Below are 22,240 nucleotides of genomic sequence, written 5' to 3'. Positions count from 1 at the left end.
GTGTGTGTGTGTGTGTGTGTGTGTGTGTGTGTGTGTGTGTGTGTGTGTGTGTGTGTGTGTACTAATTCCTCTGGTAAGAGAATCTTTCACCAGCTCAGTCTTCGCCTGGGATGCTGACCATCCTTTCACCAGAAATAGGAGGTCACTGCTGGCTGTTGGAACCTTTCAGAATCTCCTCACGACCCAGGACTCACCATCCTTACTGGGCAGTGGAATCCTCCCGGAACACAGGCTCTGTGCTGCACCTTCTAGAACATCACTGACTCTGGTGGCACCAACTCTGGACTGTCCCATTGGCCACTCCATGTGGGGGTCGGTGATGTCTCCACCCTGGAGTCTCCAAACTCCATCCCACGGGAGGTCTGACCACACGTCTTCAGAAAACTGGGGTTGATTTCAAAGTAAACTCGTTCAGTCTCACACAAATCACTTGTGAACATGTTAAATTTGTACCCAGTAATCTCATGGAGGTCTGCTGTCAACAGTGCTAAATTAGATGTCAAAAGGAGCTGAAGAGTAAGCCATCAAAACTGGTCTTTCCCTCAAAAAGGAAAAGTTAACCCCACGTGTATTCTGTACATTGGCCCAAGGCATTAGTTCTCATGGCTTTTTATTGTGATGTTTACATAGGCTTGTATTAGGATTCGAAGATAACAAAAATCATCCGTATTTGATCCTCATCTTTGACAGGGCAAATTAGCCAGTTGTGCGTGCTCTGGTTCTGTCTGCCTGTGGTTACTGAGGACTTTCTGAAATCACTGAGGTGCAGTATTGTGTTCATTATTTGTTGGTGACAGTGGCATGGTGCACATAGAAAATCAGAAAGGTCTAGCTATTTCTGAGGACCTTGAGTTGATGGTGTTTGTATTCTGAAAAGAGACACAGGTTCACCTGTAATCCTAGTTTCTCAGGAGAGGTTGAGATCTGAGGATCAAGGCTTAAAACCAGCCAGGGCTGGTTTTTATTTCCAGTTAATCACCAAAAAGCAGAAAGTGAAGCTGTGGCTCAGGTGGTAGAGCACCAGTCTTGAACAAAAGAACTCAGACACAGTAGCCTTTGGCCTCTCGTAACGTACAGATTGTTATCTCGGGAAGCTGGTAAGAGCTGTAGCCATTAGAACACCTCACGTGTTCCATTCTAGTCCTTTCCAGTCTCCCTCTGTCTTCACCTTTCCCACCTCTTCATGGAATATCAAAGCGCTGAGACTCATGGCAGGCAACAGTAAAACAGCAATAAAGATAGCTAGAATATACTTGTGTAACTGGCTCTCTGCAGTCATGGACAGCAGGGGCCTAGACAAAGACAAAGGCACTTCCCAGAACTGTCCCATGGGAAAGGTGGGTCTTCTAAGGCTCCATCATTCATTTAGAAGTCAAGGACAAAATAGCATGTTCTGTCTTCTAAATAACCGAATCTTTGGAGGAGTTCTATGTTTGGTGATGCTCACCCTGAGAACAGCAGGTTGGCTACTGGACACAGGTGATTTCACTATTTGTGCTCCTGGTCTGAAATTCAGCATACAATGCAGCATTATATTCAGAACCCTGTCACAAAAACCTTCCTGTGTCTACACTCAGAGCCTGGGTTCCAACTCAATAGTATTCCTTATATGAACTAAATGAGAGCCATCTCCTCTGATTTTTAATTGCTATCGTTAAGGCAGATCAAAGTTGGCAACCACAAAGTCTCTTCTTTCTTCAGTTAGTTGCCTTTTAGGCTTATGTGCATTTAGAGGAAGTCAAACATCTCTGTACCATTTTAACTACATCACACATTATCTGTAATTTCAGATGCATGTATCTATTTGTATGCTGCTTGAGCAAAAATACATACTTATTGAATGTATTTTCATTTTATAAGAAGTTATTTTGCAAGTCACCAGTGGCTCATGCCTGTAATCCTGGCTACTCAAGAGGCTGAGATCTGAAGACTGTGATTTGAAGCCAGACCAGGCAGGAAAGTCTGTGAGACTCTTATCTGCCATTAACCATCAAAAGGTTAGATGTGGAGCTGTGGCTCAAGTGGTAGAGCTCCAGCTTTGAGCAAAAAAGCTAAATGACTGTGCCTAGGCCCTGAGTTCAAGACCTAGTACCAGCACACAAAATAGTCTCAGGTAAACATATATTCTATGTATGCATGTGTATGCATATATACATATACTTATATTTCCTCAGTTATACACATATGTGTGGTGTTCTGTGTGTATGCATACATACATATTAAATATACACACATGTATATGTGTGTAGCTACATACACTCAGGACCTAATTTGATGATATCCTGGTAGATTCTGATATGTGTGAAGTTTGTGAGAATCTCACCTAACATCATGCATCGTCCAGCCACAGTGACTGAGTGTGGGAACGGGCCTCGAGAGCCATGTGCCCAGCTGATCTTGGAGACAGAGGGAGGTTGCACAGCATCATGCAACTATTCTATGGGAGACGGGGCCTGGGCCCAGGCCGCTCTGCTACCCTCTGCTGGTGTGGAGGAATCAAACCATACCTGCCATGTATGGGGTTCAAACACCCTGGAGACAAGCGTTGGCAGGCCTGCTGGGGAGCAGGCTGCCGAGAGGATGATCCAGGGCTCCCTGAATGCACAAATCCTGTCAGTCAGTTAGAATGGATATAAAGGGAAAATGGTGGAATAAAGTGATTGCTGATAAGCTTTGTGATTGGTCTAGGGTGCCAGACTGTAAATAATATTACCCGTGACTAAATGTTTTCTGGTGTGGTTCCAAACTCGGAGTCAAACTATCATATAGTTCTTTAGATAACACCCATCACCAGATTCCTCAGCAAAGTAAGTACTAGAGGCACTGTGCTCGAGAAGCGTCCCCATGGGTCAGGACGCGGACTCTTGGGGGAGGAAAGAAGCTAATGTCTCAGCAGCCCGAGGCCTGCGAGCAGGCTCCTTCCTGGCAGGGCCCTCTCACAGCGGTCCCGCATGTCCACCCTCAAACAAAACCTCATCAGCCAACGTCCGTTTGTGAGGACACCAGGATGGACACATTCCATGTTCAGAGAAAAACAAAACACTTAGATGGTGTGGACTGCGCCCTGCACCAGGAGCACACTGCGCTGGTCCTGGGTGTGGGGCAGGGAACGCCCTTTGATCTGGTGTGGCTCTGTTGCTAAAAATGCCCACCCGACCCTGTAATCAGTGGGCGCTGGCCACCCCAGGCTTTTGGCGATGAGTCACGGGCTCGCTGGGTCTGAAGGTCACCCGCTCTGCTCCACTCCTCAGCGTTTGCCGAGTGTCCACACAAGGTCCCAGCTAGTCCAGGGTCTGGGCTGCTGCCCACGTGGCTCCTCTGGGAGCGTCCAGCGCAGCAGGTGGGGACACAAGGCTCAGCTCCTCAGGGGGGCACAGGAACCCCAGGGAATGGAAGCCAAGACTCCAGGCTGCTTAGCCAGAGCCTGGGCAGAGGGAAGCAGAGGCTGTAGGAGACACGGGATGCTGCGATGCACCTAGATCAATAGGATGAAACAGAAAGCTGTGGCCTTAGGGTAGTAAAGGGGGGAGCACATGCCCCCTGGTATGCACTGTGAGCCTCAAGAAATGTTCCCATGCAGACAGGAGGTGGACTTGTGGTCCTGGGTAGTTGCTAGCCATTGCTATGACACGGCAAGCTGCACTATCGTAGCACTGGATCAGCGGTGTGTGGGGACAGCGGTCCGGCCCTCCTGACGGTTCAGAGCCCTGGACAGGCCAAGGACAGGAGTGAAGGAGAAGCGGGGACACTGAGGCCACACAGGCAGTCCAGTGCAGAACTTCTGTGCTGACAAGTAGCAGGAGGTGGAAATCAAGGTTGAGAAGTTAGTTCCTGAGTCGAGGGACTTGGCAGCCATGTTTGTCCTCTTCTCCTGGATTTCTGTTATGAAATTACAGCACTCTTAGGAAAACACTGTCTAAAGTCTGCCTGGCTAGGAGCTGAAATTTCAAGGTGCAAACCATCACGAGGGAGTGTCTGAGATCTGAAAAGGACGTCACAGGACGTTGGAAGAGTGCTCGGATTCTGGAATGAGGCGTCGGAGGGGCGCGTGAGGATGGCTTTCTTTTCACGGCCAATCTGTGTGAGGCTTCTCTCGAAGCGAGATCCATGGCCCTTCAGAACTCTGGATGCTCATCTCTGCAAGGGTTAAAACATCCAGAACAGAAAAGAGCTGCCACCTTGGTCCTGAGGAATCCATCTGGATTCCTACTTCTGTGTCATTAAGACCCTTAGCTTCCTTCCGGGGCTTTCTGGGGAAGTGCCACGGAACACACCAGAGGAACCCAGGGCACAGGTGGCCCTGCAGCCGCACCTCCCATACCTTCCACTGCCAGGTGCCACAGCTCCAATCTCCAGGAGTCATCCTGCCCCCTCCTACCATTCAAGGCCCTTGTAACTGGGGATGCAACCAGACGTGGACGAGGGCCTCCACACTGCTGGGCAAGCCAGCCATTGCTGATAAAAGCCTTCAGAGCATTAAACAGAGGAGCAAACCGACCCTGTGTGTGTGTGTGTGTGTGTGTGTGTGTGTGTGTGTGTGTGTGTGTGTGTGTGTGTGTGTGCATTTTCCTTCTGTTTGTGAGACAGCATCTGACCACCTTAAATGAACATTTTGTCTAATGTGGATTTTTAAGACTTCTGTAGCTCTTTTGTCCACTCACAGAACTCGCCGTGTAATGGAGAGATTTGCTTTGAATGGGGAGAAAATGAAGAATGCAATCACAGCTCAATAAACATTCGAACTCTTGGTTTACAAATGATTTTAGTCACTATGTGAACTTTTCCAGTTCTGCTAAGTTATGTGATTCTGAGCAGTATTCAATTATATGAATGTGTGGCAGTTTAGTCATTCATTTGCTGTTGGACATTTACAAAACGGTCTTTCACAGGTTTTGGAGTTGGAAAACTCAGAACCATTTCCTTGCAACAGAGAAGTGAACGTTTCTCTTAACCTTGCTGGTGACTTAATTTAATGATAAATGACAGATGTTTCCCCTGAGTTCTCTGGAGACTGTTCTATGGACGGACTCACTCTGCCCCGAGTCCAGGCTAAGCGAGGGGTGGGGGCCTTCTCCTTCTTCAAAGTCTTCTGACCAGCTTGGATGTCCAGACCCACAGGGTGACTGGCCTCTAGAAAGAGGTCACTCAAACTTGGACATGTGGCAACTCCTACTTCAAAATGAGACACACGGAAGAGGATGCCCTTGGAACTTCGCACCATGTAGAATGGAGGGGTGCAGGTCTACAGGCGCTTCTTGCTATGTAATGGTCGGGTTCGGTTATGCCACCTCTGGAAGCCCCCCAAACCAGGGTGCTCCCCTCGCTCCTCCTCGCTTCCAGCCTCTCTTGTTCCTCATACCGGTGTCTCTCCCACTCTCGGACTTCCAGAAAACCCTGCATGCTGTGCAGGCTCTGTCTCCCTCTCTGCAGACGACCTCCGTTACGGACTCCAGCACCTGCTTGTCCAGTCCCTGCTCCCTTCCTCGTGGCAGACCTGTGGTCTTAGGGCAGCCACTTGGGTGTCCTTCATAGGCCTCCTCCCACATTTGGGTTTTGGGTTGCACATGGCATACGTCTTTTACAGTGACCAACACCAGTGAGCAGGCCCTGAGCTGCTTCTAGCTGCAGAGATGGCGCGGGACCTTGCCTGACCGGGTTGAAGGGGGTCTCTTTGGCCACAATCCCCAGCAGGGGCAATCACACCTGCCTGCAGGGTTTGTGCCTTCCAACAAAGTGGGTACGGCTGAGGTCTGGGCACGCTCTGATCTGCAGGGACTCTGACAGAGCTGGGCAAGCCCAGAGTGACCCTGAGACCTCTGCATGGTCTCAGAGCTGGAGTCCACGGCCGGACCCAAGGTTAGGATTAAAGATCTTCACAATTTCTCTTAAAATAGGGAGACTGCAATGCTCTTGACTAGATTAAATGTCAGCAAAATAAGGTGTGTGCCGGGAGAGAAAGAGGCAGGAGTGAGTGTGGGAACACAGCTGAGCTGTGGAGTAGAATGGTTTCTGCTTCTACTCATGATGCTACAATGCATTGTAAACTTAAACTTAAAGCAGTCATGTGAAATCTTAGTCAAGGCCCAGAGCTTCAGAGCCTTAAACAAAGGAGCATACAGACCCTCTGTGTGTGTGTGTGTGTGTGATTTAGACAGCATGTGTACTCCAGGTAAAGAGTAGATTATTAGACTAATATGTTGCCTACCAAGGAGAAATGCCTATGTCACTAGGCATGAGAATATCAACGCAGATCGCACACATGTCCTAGATGATTGACTATGTGTGGGCCAGTCCCTGCCTGTGAATACTGACTCTTACCTATCTGAGCTTTGTCAGGATCCTACCAGATGCCTGAATCCCAGGCCAGTCTCAGAGGACTGGGCCTCTGAGGGAGCGTGGATGGACTGACTTCCGCTGTAGATGAGCCACAGGCTGTATCACCTGTGCACCCCAGGCATTGCTAAGGAATGGTTTCAACAATTCCTACAGGCCAAATACGTTTGTCGTGAATCCTACTAGAAAAAGGGCCTTTCCTGAAAGTATTAGAAAAGCAAGGCACAACAAACTTAAGTTTTCATGCAATAACATTGAAATAACTCATTTTCTTTTTGTGTGAGTTTTAATGTCTCACAAAAGACTTGAGAGTTCACAACCTTCTGCAACGTTTTATAGTTTGATTTATAAACTCTTTTTTTTTTTAAATTAAAACAAAGTGGTAGCCAAAGAGTTTTCAAGTGGATATGGTATTCTCAAAGAAGTCATTTCTACAATGGCTAACGGATAGAAGGACATTTGGAGAGCACAAGGGCGAATTTTTAAAATAGAAATACTCTCCTGTGTAACTTCCTTTCAGCAAAGAAAAATCAAGAAATGTACCGACACTGCTCCTAGAAGGAGACTGTGACATGGCCAAAGTTGAAAACGTGCAAGAACCCAGCTGTCAATCTTCAGTTGCACAACAGTGTGGCCATGGTGACGATCAGAAACCAGCCACGGACGCAGCAGGATAATCAGAGCTAACGGGCAAGGCCTCGTGCGCGGCAGCGAGGGGAAGAAGAGGAAGGAAGGCCATGCTGAGTCGGCTGGAAGTATCCAGTATAGATATATTGGCACCAAGTGGATGTGAATGCGGCCTGAAACATTAACAGTGATGGCGGCAAATCTCTTTGTATAACCGATGTTGAATGCCAGAGCAATGTGGAGTCTTTGGTCAGACTTTTCTTATGCATTTATTTCAATGAGTATTGTAGTTCTTTGAACAAAAACGACACCTATTGATCACCTTCTCTCTTGGAAGAACTTGTGTAAGTCACCTGCTCTGAGGGTTAGGATTCTTGTGTGTGGTGGGGTCTGTGAGTCTGTGTAAGTCGCCTGCTCTGAGGGTTAGGATTCTTGTGTGTGGGGGGTCTGTGTGAGGCTGTGTAAGTCACCTGCTCTGAGGGTTAGGATTCTTGTGTGTGGTGGGGTCTGTGTGAAGCTGTGTAAGTCGCCTGCTCTGAGGGTTAGGATTCTTGTGTGTGGTGGGGTCTGTGTGGTCTGCTCTGAGGGTTAGGATTCTTGTGTGTGGTGGGGTCTGGGTGAAGCTGTGTAAGTCGCCTGCTCTGAGGGTTAGGATTCTTGTGTGTGGTGGGGTCTGTGTGAGGCTGTGTAAGTCACCTGCTCTGAGGGTTAGGATTCTTGTGTGTATGGGGTCTGTGTGAGGCTGTGTAAGTCCCCTGCTCTGAGGGTTAGGATTCTTGTGTGTGGTGGGGTCTGTGTGAAGCTGTGTAAGTCGCCTGCTCTGAGGGTTAGGATTCTTGTGTGTGGTGGGGTCTGTGTGGTCTGCTCTGAGGGTTAGGATTCTTGTGTGTCGTGGGGTCTGGGTGAAGCGCCCTTTGCACAGGAATGTAGCCATCGGCCCAGTCGTGCTATGTGCTCTGGGAAGGAGGGCGGCCACAGCCCTGCTTCTCCCTCCAGGCTCATGGCTTTATCCCACTCTCACCTGCACGAAGGTAGCACCAAGACACCTGTTGTACTCCTAGATCTGGTCCCAATGCTTATGGCCATAGCTCAACATAAGCTTTAAGACTTTCCCTAAGACAGCCATCACCTTCAAATTCAGGTGCTACCTCACCTGACCATGCACATATTCCCAAGGGCTTATCAGTGTGGAAGGATTTTCCTGAGTAGCTAAGATTGGCATGAGCCACCAGCACCTGGCTGGAAGGGTGTTTTTTTTTTTTTTTTAATTTTCTTTGTGCTGGTCCTGGAGCTTGAACTCAGGACCTGGGCACTGTCCCTGAGGTGGTTTTTTTTCTTCTTCTTCTTCTCAAAGCTAACTCTCTATTACTTGAGCTAGAGCTAAGAGTTTCGCAGGCTTTCCTGCCCAGGCTGGCTTTGACTCTCGATCAGATCTCAGCCTCCTGAATAGCTAGGATTACAGGCATGAGGGGAAAAATGCTTTTATCTCCATGAATTTCTAACTGAAGTTCTATGAGTTCTTTAACTAGGATTAGTTTAACAAATCACAGCATTATTAGTGGTTCCTTGACCTGCCACCAACATAAATCCTAGATGTAAAGTAAAATTGCATTACAGTTGTTATTCGGAAATACCACTGAGGCTCATTAATGTCTGGAGAGGAGAAATGTAAATCTTCCTGGCATATTGACAATTATTCCCCTCCACCCCCATATTTTAGTTCATAACGTTTAAAAGAAGATGATAACTGTGTTTGAGTACAGCTGCTTTTCTAGGAAGTGCTATACATGTTCCAGGCATTATTCTGAAGTGCCTGTCTGGCTGGAGTTAGAGGCAGTAAGAAGTGGCTCCAGCATCTCTGTTTCTCCTTGTCCAGTCCTTGAGATTAACCACAAGACCTCTATCTATCTTATTAATGAAAAGGCAGCTGCCAGGATCCCCCTTTTAATGAAATTACTAATAAAATCATCATCCTAATTCAATTTCATAGACTTCAAGCTCTCTTTTGTTTATTAGGTTAGATTTATTTATGAATTATGACAATGTCCTGAAAGCTTTATCTTCACAGATGGGAGAAACCATCTTATAAGAGTTCTCTTAGAAAAATGTGGTATACATTATATATATATATATATATATATATGTATATATGTATAATGGAGTTCTATGCCTCCATCAGAAAAAATGCCACTGCTCGATTTGTTAGGAAATGGAAAGACTTGGAAAGAATTATACTAAGTGAAGTAAGCCAGGCCCAAAGGAACATAGGTCCCATGGTTTCCCTTATTTGCAATAACTAGTATATGTCTGGGACAAGTAAAAAGGGTCAAAAGCTATATACATATGACCATATAAGATGATGTTGAGTGAAATGAGCCCCAAGACAGGGACACAGTGGTTTTTTCTTTCTTGCTATTGTTTCTAACATACGTATAATGCACTATGCGATTCTTTTGTTTCTTTTGTATGTTCCTCCCCCACAGTAAAACCCCTGTATCTGACTCCAGCGTCCTGCATCTTGTATATATATTTTTATAATTTGGGGAGGGGAAGGGATATAACAAAATGCTGAAATAAGGATACATGTTGACCCATTGTAACAGTGAGGTGTACAAGACACTCTGTTGAAAATGAACTTTACAGTTTTGGGGGTGGGGTGGGAGGGGAGGAGTTGGGGAGGATGGGAAGGAAGGGATGGTAGGGGAAAAACAAAGGAGGAGGTAACAATGCTTGATAGGAAATGTACTCATTACTTATGTAACTGTAACCCCTCTGTACAGTATTTTTACAATAAAAATATATATGGAAGAAAAAAAAAGAGTTCTCTTAGAGTATATGCTTTATAATGTATATTATAAAAGAGGTCAAAGCTCACCAAGAGGCAGCTCTCTGAAGGGCTGGGGTCAGTGACCCCTGCCCAGCCCCTGCCTTCACATGGGGTGTGGCATTGTTGCTGGAGGCTACCATTGCCTCTTCCCTATCCTCTACCTTCCCAGGACCAACCTGGAGGAGGAGTTGGAGGAGGGCAGAAAAGAGAAGGGAAGAAGGGATGAGGGAATTGGGGAGAGGAAAGCACCATCCCCGACAATTCTCTCATATTGGCAGGTGTGAGCTGTAGGATTCTCCTGGACAAAGTGAGAAATACGGCAGGCGCATTCCTATAGTATTCTGATGGCTCTTAAAAGATTGCACTTTAAAGGCTCTAAGCATTCAACTACTTACAATCAATGTAAGCTTGTAACAAATTTAGTTTCTGTAAATTCCTTCTGTAATATTTCTCCTTTTCCTGCTCTGTGTAGCAGATTGGAGTAGAGTATATTAAATTAAGCACCAAGGACCCCAGCACAAATAAATCCCTGCAGCTATCAATATTTATTTTGTACAATTTTTATTTCTGCTCACATCTCCTGAGAAGCAATTCATACCCAAACCAACACTCAAAAATCACACTAACACATGTGTATCAATATTCTACAATAATTATCTTTAATTGTTTGTTCAAAACATCCAAGTTCTTAAAATATTAACATCCATTTTCACCTTCACAATTACCTAATAAATTCTGTAATTCTATATTCTGATTTTGAAAATGCCTAATCCTTAAGACTAAAAAATGGAAAATACCCTTATGAGACTTTTTTTTCTGGAAAATTTTCCTTCCATTGCCAAATGAACTGGACACGTTTCAACTTTAAATGTGATTAGATCCATTATAGGTGACAGTACTTACTTATCTCCATTAAAATAAAATAAAATAAAAAATTTGGGGGGGAATGCTTGCCAAATATTGTGATGGGAGATTGGTATTTATTTTACAGAAATTATTTTTAAAGTAGTCATTGTTTTCAATTTGAATGAGTTTACCAATGCAACAATTATCTTCAGAGAAGCACTTCTTTCTTGAGTTATTTTCAGAATCTTTAACATGCCTTTCCCTTTTGTACAAAGAAGAAATAAATCGGCATTAATTATCTTTCTCCTAGAGCTTGAAAGAATTAAACTATTCTTTCATTTCACACAATAGATGCAACCAGCTTACAGGGAATCTGGACCAATCTATTTCCCCAACTTTGCTGGTAATTCAGGACCACGTGTGGGGCTGTGTGAAAGCACCAAGCCCACTCACGGATCCATCCTGCGTGTGGACACAGTAGAGCACAGCACTCTGTATCCGCAGAGAGGCCCCGTCACCCGCCTGGGCCCCCTGTGGAAGAGCCCGCAGTGCCCGGCCCTCGCTTAGCGGGTCCTGCCTTGCCACTCGATGGCACATCGGAGTGGATGGCTCTTGAGCTGACCACTGAGTGACAGCTGCTCAGCACCTACACGTGCTTGCGTCCCTGCCAGCCTCAGTTTCCTTCTCTATAGAATGAAAATAGCAGCAGCATCCAGGTGCTAGGCAACTTCTGAGTCTCACGAGGTGTTCTGCAGGTGGCTGGTCTGTGAGGAGCGCCTGGAGTGTCTGTAAGGACACAGCAGGAAGGAACAAAGGGAAGGGCGCCGGGGGCTGGCTCCCCTAAGTGGCCTTGGCACAAAGATGTGCTGGACATTACAGGGAGAAGGAGATGACACAACTGGAAATACATGAGCGCTTGGAGTGGAAAGTCATCACTGGAGGATGTGAGTGCTCGGAGCAGAAAGTCATCAGTGACCGGAGCACGTGAGTGAGTGCTCAGAGTGGAAAGTCATCAGTGACCGGAGCACGTGAGTGAGTGCTCAGAGTGGAAAGTCATCACTGACCATAGCACGTGAGTGAGTGCTCAGAGTGGAAAGTCATCACTGACTGGAGCACGTGAGTGAGTGCTCAGAGTGGAAAGTCATCACTGACTGGAGCACGTGAGTGAGTGCTCAGAGTGGAAAGTCATCACTGACTGGAGCACGTGAGTGAGTGCTCAGAGTGGAAAGTCATCACTGACAGAGCACGTGAGTGAGTGCTCAGAGTGGAAAGTCATCACTGACCGGAGCACGTGAGTGAGTGCTCAGAGTGGAAAGTCATCACTGACCATAGCACGTGAGTGAGTGCTCAGAGTGGAAAGTCATCACTGACAGAGCACGTGAGTGAGTGCTCAGAGTGGAAAGTCATCACTGACTGGAGCACGTGAGTGAGTGCTCAGAGTGGAAAGTCATCACTGACCATAGCACGTGAGTGAGTGCTCAGAGCAGAAAGTCATCACTGACAGAGCATGTGAGTAAGTGCTCAGAGTGGAAAGTCATCACTGACCATAGCACGTGAGTGAGTGCTCAGAGTGGAAAGTCATCACTGACCATAGCACGTGAGTGAGTGCTCAGAGTGGAAAGTCATCACTGACTGGAGCACGTGAGTGAGTGCTCAGAGTGGAAAGTCATCACTGACAGAGCACGTGAGTGAGTGCTCAGAGTGGAAAGTCATCACTGACCGGAGCACGTGAGTGAGTGCTCAGAGTGGAAAGTCATCACTGACTGGAGCACGTGAGTGAGTGCTCAGAGTGGAAAGTCATCACTGACAGAGCACGTGAGTGAGTGCTCAGAGTGGAAAGTCATCAGTGACCGGAGCATGTCAGTGAGTGCTCAGAGCAGAAAGTCATCAGTGACTGGAGCACGTGAGTGAGTGCTCGGAGCAGAAAGTCATCACTGACAGAGCACGTGAGTGAGTGCTCAGAGTGGAAAGTCATCAGTGACTGGAGCACGTGAGTGAGTGCTCAGAGTGAAAAGTCATCAGTGACCGGAGCATGTCAGTGAGTGCTCAGAGCAGAAAGTCATCAGTGACTGGAGCACGTGAGTGAGTGCTCAGAGTGGAAAGTCATCACTGACCGGAGCACGTGAGTGAGTGCTCAGAGTGAAAAGTCATCACTGACCATAGCACGTGAGTGAGTGCTCAGAGTGGAAAGTCATCAGTGACCGGAGCATGTCAGTGAGTGCTCAAAGCAGAAAGTCATCACTGACCGGAGCACGTGAGTGAGTGCTCAGAGCAGAAAGTCATCACTGACCGGAGCACATGAGTGAGTGCTCAGAGTGGAAAGTCATCAGTGACCGGAGCACATGTGAGTGCTCAGAGTGAAAAGTCATCACTGACCATAGCACGTGAGTGAGTGCTCGGAGCAGAACGTCATCACTGACCGGAGGAGCACTCAGGGGCCTTTTGCGAAGGAGCTGGGTCAGGCCAGCAGGATTTGAAGGGTGGCCAGAAGCTGACCTGGTGAGTGGGGTCAGAGGGCCTTCTGCGCAGCCGGGGCTGGTGGGAAAGGGACCCCAGAGGAAGCTATGGGAGGATGAAGCAGAGTTGCTGGAGTGGGCAGTGGTGGACTTGGGGGTCATGTTCTGTAAGTGAAAATCCAGGGTCTGAGAAAGAGAAATCACAGGGGTGACATCCTAGGAGGAGGGAGCGACAGAGAGCCTGGGGAGATGTGCAGAGCAGTCCCCGGGACACATGTGCTTCCTGACCCCGGGAACGTGACGCTTGCTAAATGTGTGCTCAGACACTGGTTTTATCTGCCTTGGGGCTCAGGTGCTATCCCTGGGCCCTTTTTCTCAAGGCTAGTGCTTTACTAATTCAAGCCACAATGCCACTTCTGGTTTTCTAGTGGCTAATCAGAGATAAGAGTCTCATGGACCTTCCTGCCTGGGCTGGCTTTGAACCATCATCCTCAGATCTCAGCCTTCTGGGTAGCTAGGATGATAGGCACGAGCCACTGGTGCCTGACAATGCTCAGACACATTTCTTTCCTACTTCTCTGACCATACCTGCCCACATCTCCCAGCCTTTATCCCTGGCTGGCCCGAACTCTATTTCTTCCCTTGGTTTCTCCATTTCGTGTCTTTGGATCCTTACTTAGTACTTTCCCTCCAGCCTTGCGGGGTTCATGGTCCAGGGAGAGGGCCAGGGGAATACTCAGAGTGGAGGAGGCTTGCCCTGGGAATGCCCACAGTGCCCATGTCAGGGTAGATCCAAGCAAATGGAGCCAAATAACTGGATGAAGGTGTGGTGGGGAGACACGTGGGAGTTCATGAACAATTAACCTTCATGTCAACGTATCAGGCAGGAATGCACAGTCACTTCTAGAACTATTTCTGCTATTGTAACAACTTCTTTGGTGGGCTTTGGGGAATGCCTGATCCTGTCATTTATTGGCAATGCAACAATGTTCAGAAGAGCACTAGCCCTCCAAGTTAGTACAGTGTTCTCTTTCAGAACACTGCCTAGAAATTCTGAAGGGTTTTCCGATGGGAAGATCTTGTCACAACCTCGCTACAACCCAACGCTCACCTAGACCGTGGTGAACGAGAAGGTCTATGGATGCTCACATATGCAAACAATAAGCACAATAAACTCAAACACGAGCCAGCCACGTGCTACTCCAATGTGTCGGTGGGGTTCCACTCAGCCAGCGTGGTTGGCAGCAGTGGGCAGGGCCTCGGAGCCCGACAGGTGCAGGTCTCTCATCTGCGTCTAAAAAGAGCTGAGGGGTGGGTGTGGTGTGAGCACTCTCTCTCTCTCTCTCTCTCTCTCTCTCTCTCTCTCTCTCTCTCTCTCTCTCTCTCTCTCTTTCTCTCTCCCCCTCGGCTCATGGGCTTTGGATTGGTCCAAGCAGCCTGGGGACAGATTTGGCTTCAGGATGGGCTTCTCTGCAGAGCTGATCCAGACCAGTGAGCGCACTCAAGAAGGGGGAGGGGGGTGGCGCTAGCCCCGCTGGAGCTCAGCTGGCCTAGATGGCTGGGGAGCGGGACTGTGCAGGGTGGCTTTTGAACCCCAGCGGCATGTGAGAACCCCGGAAGAGCTTCTCCATGGAGTCTCGGCCAGGCCTGATCCACCACCACAAAGCCTGTGCCCCTGGGAGCAGGGCCCTGACCCTGGGGTAATTTACTCACATGTGTCCCCCCACCCTCCCGTGCACCGACTGCGGGACCAGGCCTGAAACAGGGTCAGAGAGAAGACACTCAGGGTCACTTGTCCTCTCTTTGCCACTTTATCAATTCTACGATTTTGAAGTGTGGAGAGCTGAAGTGTGGCTCGCACAATACACGCCTCACAACTGGCTTGTTATCATTCTTTATCCCGAAGAAAGCCAGTTTAGCTGGCTCCTCATCTGTCCTCTACGTGGTACTGGGAGGGTATTGTTCGTCTCAACCTGGGTCCAGATGAATTGGTTCTAAGGATGATGGGGAGAGGCTGGGTCGGACTCTCACAGGAACTTCAACTTACCGACCCCAGAGGGCACCGTCCCATTCAACATCAACATACCTATGTGTCCCCCGCAGGACAGCAAAGCTGTCCCATCCCTTGTCAGAAAAAGAAATCAAATGCCTGTGCATCCTCTCCTAGCTTGTTCGATTGTCAAAAATCACAGTGCAGGAGCGAGGAAGAGACTCGTATTATTAACTGTCCTAGGACTTGGAGCAGGAGTTCTCACTGGAGCAGTCCAAGTTGTCATGGGGCTATTTTTAGGTGACAGAGTCCTGTCTGTGTCCTCCTGCCTGCCCTACTTGAAGAACAAGTAGCTATTTTCTCTCCGAATAGTCGGGCATATCGATATGGCAAGCTGCAGAGTCATCGTCGGTAGTAATTATCTCTGTCCCCTCCACACTGCACAGGACAGAACGACACAGTGACTCACAAGAACAAAAAGCCATGTCTCTGCGGGTGAATCAGGCAGTGCCACCCGCCTTGCGAGGCCTGTCTGCTCGCCAGGAGCTCCCGGCTGCCCTCCACACACGCTGCCTGCCCCTGCCCTCTGCGGTGGGCAAGGTTCGCCATCCTGAGCCCTCCTTAGCTAGCTTTAGTTTCTTTCAAACCTCTGGAGAAACAAGAAATCGAGTTGGTATGTAAATCCTCTGGTTGGCTGTGGATTGAATCGTGTCTCCCACAACCCCAACTCACAGGCTCAACTCACCACTCCCAGAACCTGCAAATCCGACCTTATTTTGAGATATGACCTTTAAGAGGTCATCAGATTCAGAGGTTATTTGAGCGGCTTCTAATCCAGTAAGACCACTGTCCTTACAAGAACCTCAGGACACCCAGAAGGTGTGCATACCAGGACAAGGGAGAAGATGGTCATCCTCAAAACAAGGAAAGGCCTCAGGAGAAGCCAGCCCTGCAGCGCCTTGCCTTGGATTTCCAGCCACCAGAGCCAGGAGAGAATCAACTTCTATCATCTCTTTAAGACACCCTGGCCAGGTCACCTGATTGCAAAAGTTCCAGAAAACAGGACCGTATGCCTTTGTGCTAGCTGTGTGGTTGGAAAGCCCATAGGTCCAGGAGCCCACAGGCCAGCTCGCTTTTACACGCCTTACTATGAGATGTTCAGTGAAATGTCATTGACAGGTATACACAGGAACAAGTATTGGGCTTTACCTGCATGTACATGTGTGAGTGTGTGCATGCGCATGTGTGCATGTGCCCGCAGATACCACCCTATGGACCAGGAGCCCTAAAGTGGATCTCAGTGCTGCACAATCTCCTTGAACCAAGCTGAACCACAGCTCTTTATTCTGTCTAAGTGACAGAATAGTGTGTGTGTGTGGGGGGGTCTCCAACAGTCCAGACCCTAGTCCTGTCAGGCAAGCATGATGCTGACATGATCACATGTGTCACTTGCAATTTTGAATTCATACACTAAGACGTGGGGATGGTTTTGTTCTGTGGCTTTGTGAATTGCTGAGGCTGGGTTGTGCATTTCTCCCCTCTCTCTCTTCTCTCCTCTCTCTCTCTCTCTCACTCTCTCTCTCCCCCCCCCCCACCAGTGCTCTAGCACTTGAGCCACAGCTCCACTTTGTGTGTCTTCTTCATGGATGTGATTCCCACACAGACCACACTGAATGAACCACCGGCTTGGAAGCAGCAGGGGGCTCAGGTGGCCGAGGTGAGGCTCTGCCTCCACTGATAGTCTTTCCTCAGGATGATACAGTTTACAGAGCCATGCACTCAGGGGCTATTTGGACTCAACGTGACGTCACTGAGCAGTGGGCTTTCCTAATCTGGACAATGACCTTGGGGAGACGAGTCCCCGGGGCGCTCATACCCTGTCTTCTCAGCTGGCCCCCAGCTCCGCACAAGCAAACGAGAAACATTAGCTGCTGTTGCTGTACTACTGCTATGATCAGCATCATGTCCATGCCAAGTGGTCTGATTAGTTCTGAGAGGACAGAGGAGTGACGACCTGTCACTCAGCCGCCATCTGTTTCCTGCCGCTGGCAATGTCTAATTAATTAAAAGGGGGACACTCACGAGGTGTGCAGGTGTGAACTCGGAGTTGGAGCATAATCCAGTGGATGTGTTTGTGCCCTCCGGTCCACGCAGCTGCGGGAGCACGGCTCCCGGCTTGGCCTGTATCCACACCTGAAGAAGCAGGGGGGTCCCAGGCAGCCGTCCACCACACGCCTCCCACCCCAGTGCCACTTCGTCTAGGTCTACAGAGTCCGTCCTCTGTAATCGTGGAGAATGCAGTTCTGGTGGATCATGATGTATACTGTGCAAGTGCTGTGTTCGCTTTACAGTTTCTGTTGGCTTTCAGGCAAATCTCACAGGCTTTGAACATCAAACAGGACATAGGAGCCAAGACGGTGTTCTTAGGGCTCACTACGCACTCAATGACCAAAGAATATCCTTCAAACATTTTTACCAGTTCATTTTAAAGGTCCAGGAAGCTCTCATCCAACTGAAGAGAGCTGAAGGGTTCTTACAATACTTAGTCAAGTGAGGGTTTACTCTCCCACAAACAGGTAAGAGACTTGTGCCAGTTCCTACACAGAATATACCACATAAGAAAATGAGATGTCCACTTCATATCCTATGCCTTACAACCTGCAAGCGATTTTGGCAGCATGGTGCGGGTATTTATTTAGTCTAATAAAAGCCTCACAAAATGACTAAGGTTTTTTACATGGGTGATAAACCTGAACTTTTGATTTTGTACACAAAACTGTGAAGTAGATTTACTTTTTAACACTATTACAGCAGCAAATGCTTAAAACTATTTTGCGGATTTGCTAAAGATATAGAAACAGTATTTAAAAAAAGAAACACTATTCTCATTTCAGAAAGTAAAGCTGAGCAGTCCTCCCATAACCGAAAGTCAAAGGAGCCTTTCCTATCTTTGCAATGTAAGAAAAGAAAGCACAAAGAGGAAATCTCAACAGAGGAACATAACTGCAATGTAACAATTCTTTTATAAAAAAGTAATTATTGCTTTGGTGGCAGTCCCGGTGCTCTCTGAATACCTAATCAGGTATTCTGATTGCTTTCCCAAAGCACATTACCTTTAACTATGGAAGTAATTTGGTAACTACCATGTATGCAGTGAACAACCTGCAAAGAGAGAATTTGCAAAAGGACACAAAGGCACACTAATGCTCAGGTTACCACAGTCCTGCTCCTCGCAGAGCCCTAAAACATTAATGACTACTCATTTCTTCAAGTCTTTCCCTGCATATTGAATATTTCATGTGTACTGTTTGTTACTCTCTTCCGGAGAACTGTGTGTTGAAACCAGTATGGAAAAACGCAAAGCAACTGAACTGGTGTCTCCAACACTGCTAAGTTTTTAGCCAGCTTTCCAGATGTTTAATAGATAATTTAACACAATATGCTAAGCAGAAGAAACTGAGTGCAACTAAGATTTTTATCAAAATAATAAGTAAAAGTGGTGATAATTACACGCTCAGACTAGCATGCAGACTGAATGCATGACTTTTGATTTCATTACAAAGAAAGAGAATACATACCGAGACCTTTCTGTTTTAATAGAAGTATTTAGGTACCAGTGCAGATGTCCTTATTCATGACATTAATGAAAAAAATGGGGAAAAATCAATTCGCTACATTACTCTTTTAAAAACAACTTTCTCACCCTTCATTTAAAATCACTTCTAGTAGGAAGGCTGCAGGCTGAGATCTCTCCCAAGTCTCAACTGTTGTCTTTCTGGAAGAATTTGTCCCCAAAGTCATCCTTGCTATGAAGAAGATCAGCCTAAGTTCTGATTAGCAATGATCTTACAAAGAATAACCACATTTCTGTGGAATACACTTCCACATCATTGATATAAATCCTGCTTCAAAATATTCTGCTTCCCTCACCCTGGCTTGTGTTCAATCGCATGAACCCTGAACCCAATGCCGTATTTCTGCAGCTGTCAAATCCATCCTACTCTTAACTCAAAGAGATATGGACTGTGAACCCTGGAGAAGCTGGCCAGGCAGGGTGGCTGGCTCAGGGATCCAGTGACCTTCTCTGCTGGAGATAGGATTCTATTTGTTTGGAACCCCAGGGGTTCCACCTCTAGTGAAATTGGCAGAACAAACTTCATTAGATGAGTGTGAAGCATCCTGCAGGGAGGGAACTGAGCCAGGCAACAGCAAAGCTGATGCTTCTCCTCCAGCAGCTGTGAAAGACCACAGGGAAGGTCACCCGGGGTCTTCTAAAGAAAACGGGGGTTCTCCATACATCTACGATGACCATACAGACACAGAACTTTATCAAGTGTTTAGTATTAGTTTGGGAGAAGGCCACTGTACAGCTGGAGCACGTTCAAAAGCATACATACAATAAAACCGCCAGGCTGGTGGACAACCAGCGGAACCCACTCTCAGAGAGCTCATTCATCCGCCACAGGGTTTCTTCACCATAAAGCTGCTCCCCCCCCCCCCCCCCAGCCATGGGTGAGACTCAGGTGATCTTATTTCCTTTCTGTTTTTGGTAAGGATTGTTGGCCTGCTCAATCTTCCCCATCACAGGGGCAGCATAAAAGAAAACAAAACAAAACACCAAGTCTGAAAGACCCTGCCATCTATCCTGATCTATCCTGGAAGGGGGTGGGCGCCAGGCCTGGTGGCCCTACCCTGTCACTTACAGGAGGGGTCAACCCGGAGGTATTTGGAAAGCACACGTCTCACTTCACGGGAGTCCCAGCCTGTCCGGGGACGGGGACCCCGGGCAAGGCTGGCCTCGGTGGAACCCCTGCACAGAACCCCCCTGAGAGGCCTGGGGAGGAAACCTGTGAGTTGGAGGGTCCGCTGAGTGGACCCCTTCATCCTGAGCTGGGGGAAAAGTTCACACCTTCCTAGCACTGGCTCGTAGGGACAGGAGATGCGCAGGCACACCACCGTGGGGGAGGGCAGGAAAGGAGAGGAGAGTGGAGAAGGGGAAAGGGAGGGGGGCAGGGGCAGGGAAGCAAGGTGGGAAGGACATGGAGGCAGGCGAGAGAGGGGAGGCGCCAGTGGAAGAGATGCTGTGTGGGCAGCAGAGGCAGAGAGAGATGGGCAGGCTGGGGCGCCCGGGCCGGGAGGGAGGCGGAAAAAGGAAACCCCGGCTCGCGAGGGGAAGGGTCTCTTTGGAGATGTGTTCAAATGGGGCCAGCGCGGCGGGGAGCTGCGTGGCCCAGGCCCCTCACGCTGGGGTGCTGCGGGTCGGCTGGCGGGTCACCCGGCACCCAGGCCCCATCCGCGCGCCCCGACCCCCGCGCCCCAGCCCGCGCCCCAGCCCGCGGGCGCGCGCCTTACCTGGCCCTTGACCAAGCTGGCGGCGAACTGGCGCATGACGGCTTCCACGGTGTAGGCGCTGGACCAGCCGCGCGGCGTGAGCAGCTCCATGCAGATGGCGCCGCCGTCCAGCACGTAGCCGTTCTCCAGGCGCGGGCTGAGCACCCGCATGAAGGGCGGCGAGAAGGGGAAGTTGTCGGGGAAGGTGAGGTTGAGCAGGATGAACTCGGTGTTGGTCTCCTTCATGTCCTGCCACAGCACCGAGTCCTTGTCCACCTGGTGCAGCTTCACGTTCCAGTCGAAGAGGCTCTCGTCCACCAGCTCCACCGAGATGAAGCGGTCGCTCAGGCGCGCGATGTCCTGCAGCTCCTTCATGAGCCGCCGGCTGCGCACCTGCGTGCAGTGCTGCTGGCGGGCCGCGGGCACCGGGCAGCCGCCAGCCGCCGCTGCCGCCGCCGCCGCGGGCCCCGGCCCCGCCCTGGCGCCCGCCGCCCGCTCCCGGGGGCCCCCGGCGCCCGCCGCGCCCGCCGCGCCCGCCGCCCCCGCGGCCGGAGGCGCAGCCTTGTCGCGCGGGGCCGGCTCCGCCGCGCGCCGGCCCTTGCCGGGCCCCGGGCTGGCGTCGCCCGCGCCCCCGGGCTGCGGCGGCGGTTGCTTGTGGCCGCTCTTGGCGCCGCCTTTGCCGCGCAGCGACGCGCTCTGCTGGCCGCCGCCGCCGCCGCGGTGGTGCTTGGGGTCGCCGGTGTCCCGGTGCAGGCGGATGAGCCCGATCTTGCGGAGCAGCGTGGCCATCTTAGGCGGGGCGCGGGCGCGGCGCCCCGGGACCCCGCGGGCTGGGGCGCGGGGAGGCGACGGGCGGCCTCTCAGCGGGGCGCGGCGGCCGTGGCGCAGGGCGGCGGGCGGACCCGGCGCTCTCCGCCCGTTGTCACGGGACGGGCCCCGCTCCGGCTCCCGCTCCGGCGGCGGCTCCGGGCGCCCGTGGGGGGAACGCGTGGCCGAGAAGCGGCGCGGCCGACCGTCCTCCGGCCGGTCCTTGCGTGCGTCCGTCCGTCCGTCCGCGGTCCTTTGTGCGCGTCCCAGAGTCGCGCCGGGGCGCGCGGAGCTTCCCTTCCCGCAGCGCCCCGGGGGCGGCGAGGCGGCGGCGGGCTCGCGCCGTGCGCAACCGCCGGGCCGTGCCGCGCTGGCGGCTACCGCGGGGCCCGGGCCGGTGCCGCTCGCGTCGCCGCCGCTGCGGCTGCTGACATCGCAGAGGCGGCTGCTCAGTCTGAGCCGAGCGAGCGCGGCGGGCGCGGAGGGGGCGGCACGGCCGGCGGGGGGGGGGGGGGAGCGCGGGGCGGAGCTGCGGGCTCGCGGGAGCCGGGCCACCCCCGCCGCCCGGCTCCGGCGGCGACGCGCGCGCGGCCGCTGGGGGGAGACCGCGGAACGCGCCGGCGGGCGCGGGGTGCGGGGCGCGGGGCGCGGGGCGCGGGGCTGCTCGCCCCTTCCCCCGTGCTTCCGGGGACCCGGGCTGGGGAGGGACGCCCGGACGCCGCACACGGCCCTCACCCCGGATCGCAGGGGCCCTCGCGAACCTCGACCCCACTTCTCGTCCTCAGAGCGGCCTGAGGGGCAGCACAGGACGCACCCAGATGATTGATTCCTTCCGATAGGATGGACGTGACCCTGATGGATGATTGGTTCTTTCGAATCCGATGGACGTGACCCTGATTGATGCCTTCGAATCAAATGGATGTGACCCTGATGATTGGTTCCTTCGAATCAGATGGACGAGAACCCGAAGGGAGATTGATTCCTTTGAATCGGATGGACGTGACCCTGATGGATGATTGCCTC

The 22,240-nt window shown here is 50.5% G+C and overlaps 1 protein-coding gene across 1 annotated transcript in view; it reads right to left on the bottom strand.

The window, feature by feature from the left end:
* Nucleotides 1-21,648, bottom strand: part of Ube2ql1 (ubiquitin conjugating enzyme E2 QL1) — a 32,402-nt gene extending 10,754 nt beyond the window's left edge. Inside the window, exon 1 of the mRNA XM_070042155.1 lies at nt 20,432-21,648. Within this exon, the coding sequence (XP_069898256.1) occupies nt 20,432-21,199 (768 nt within the window). The 5' untranslated portion in view covers nt 21,200-21,648. The remainder of the gene's footprint in view (nt 1-20,431) is intronic.
* Nucleotides 21,649-22,240: the final 592 nt, after the last annotated feature.

The sequence above is a fragment of the Dipodomys merriami genome, unplaced genomic scaffold (genome assembly GCF_024711535.1).
Source record: "Dipodomys merriami isolate MVZ:Mamm:240054 unplaced genomic scaffold, mDipMer1.0.p SCAF_32, whole genome shotgun sequence".
Taxonomy (NCBI): Eukaryota; Metazoa; Chordata; class Mammalia; order Rodentia; family Heteromyidae; genus Dipodomys; species Dipodomys merriami.
This window is presented reverse-complemented; position numbering and strand designations above follow the sequence as displayed.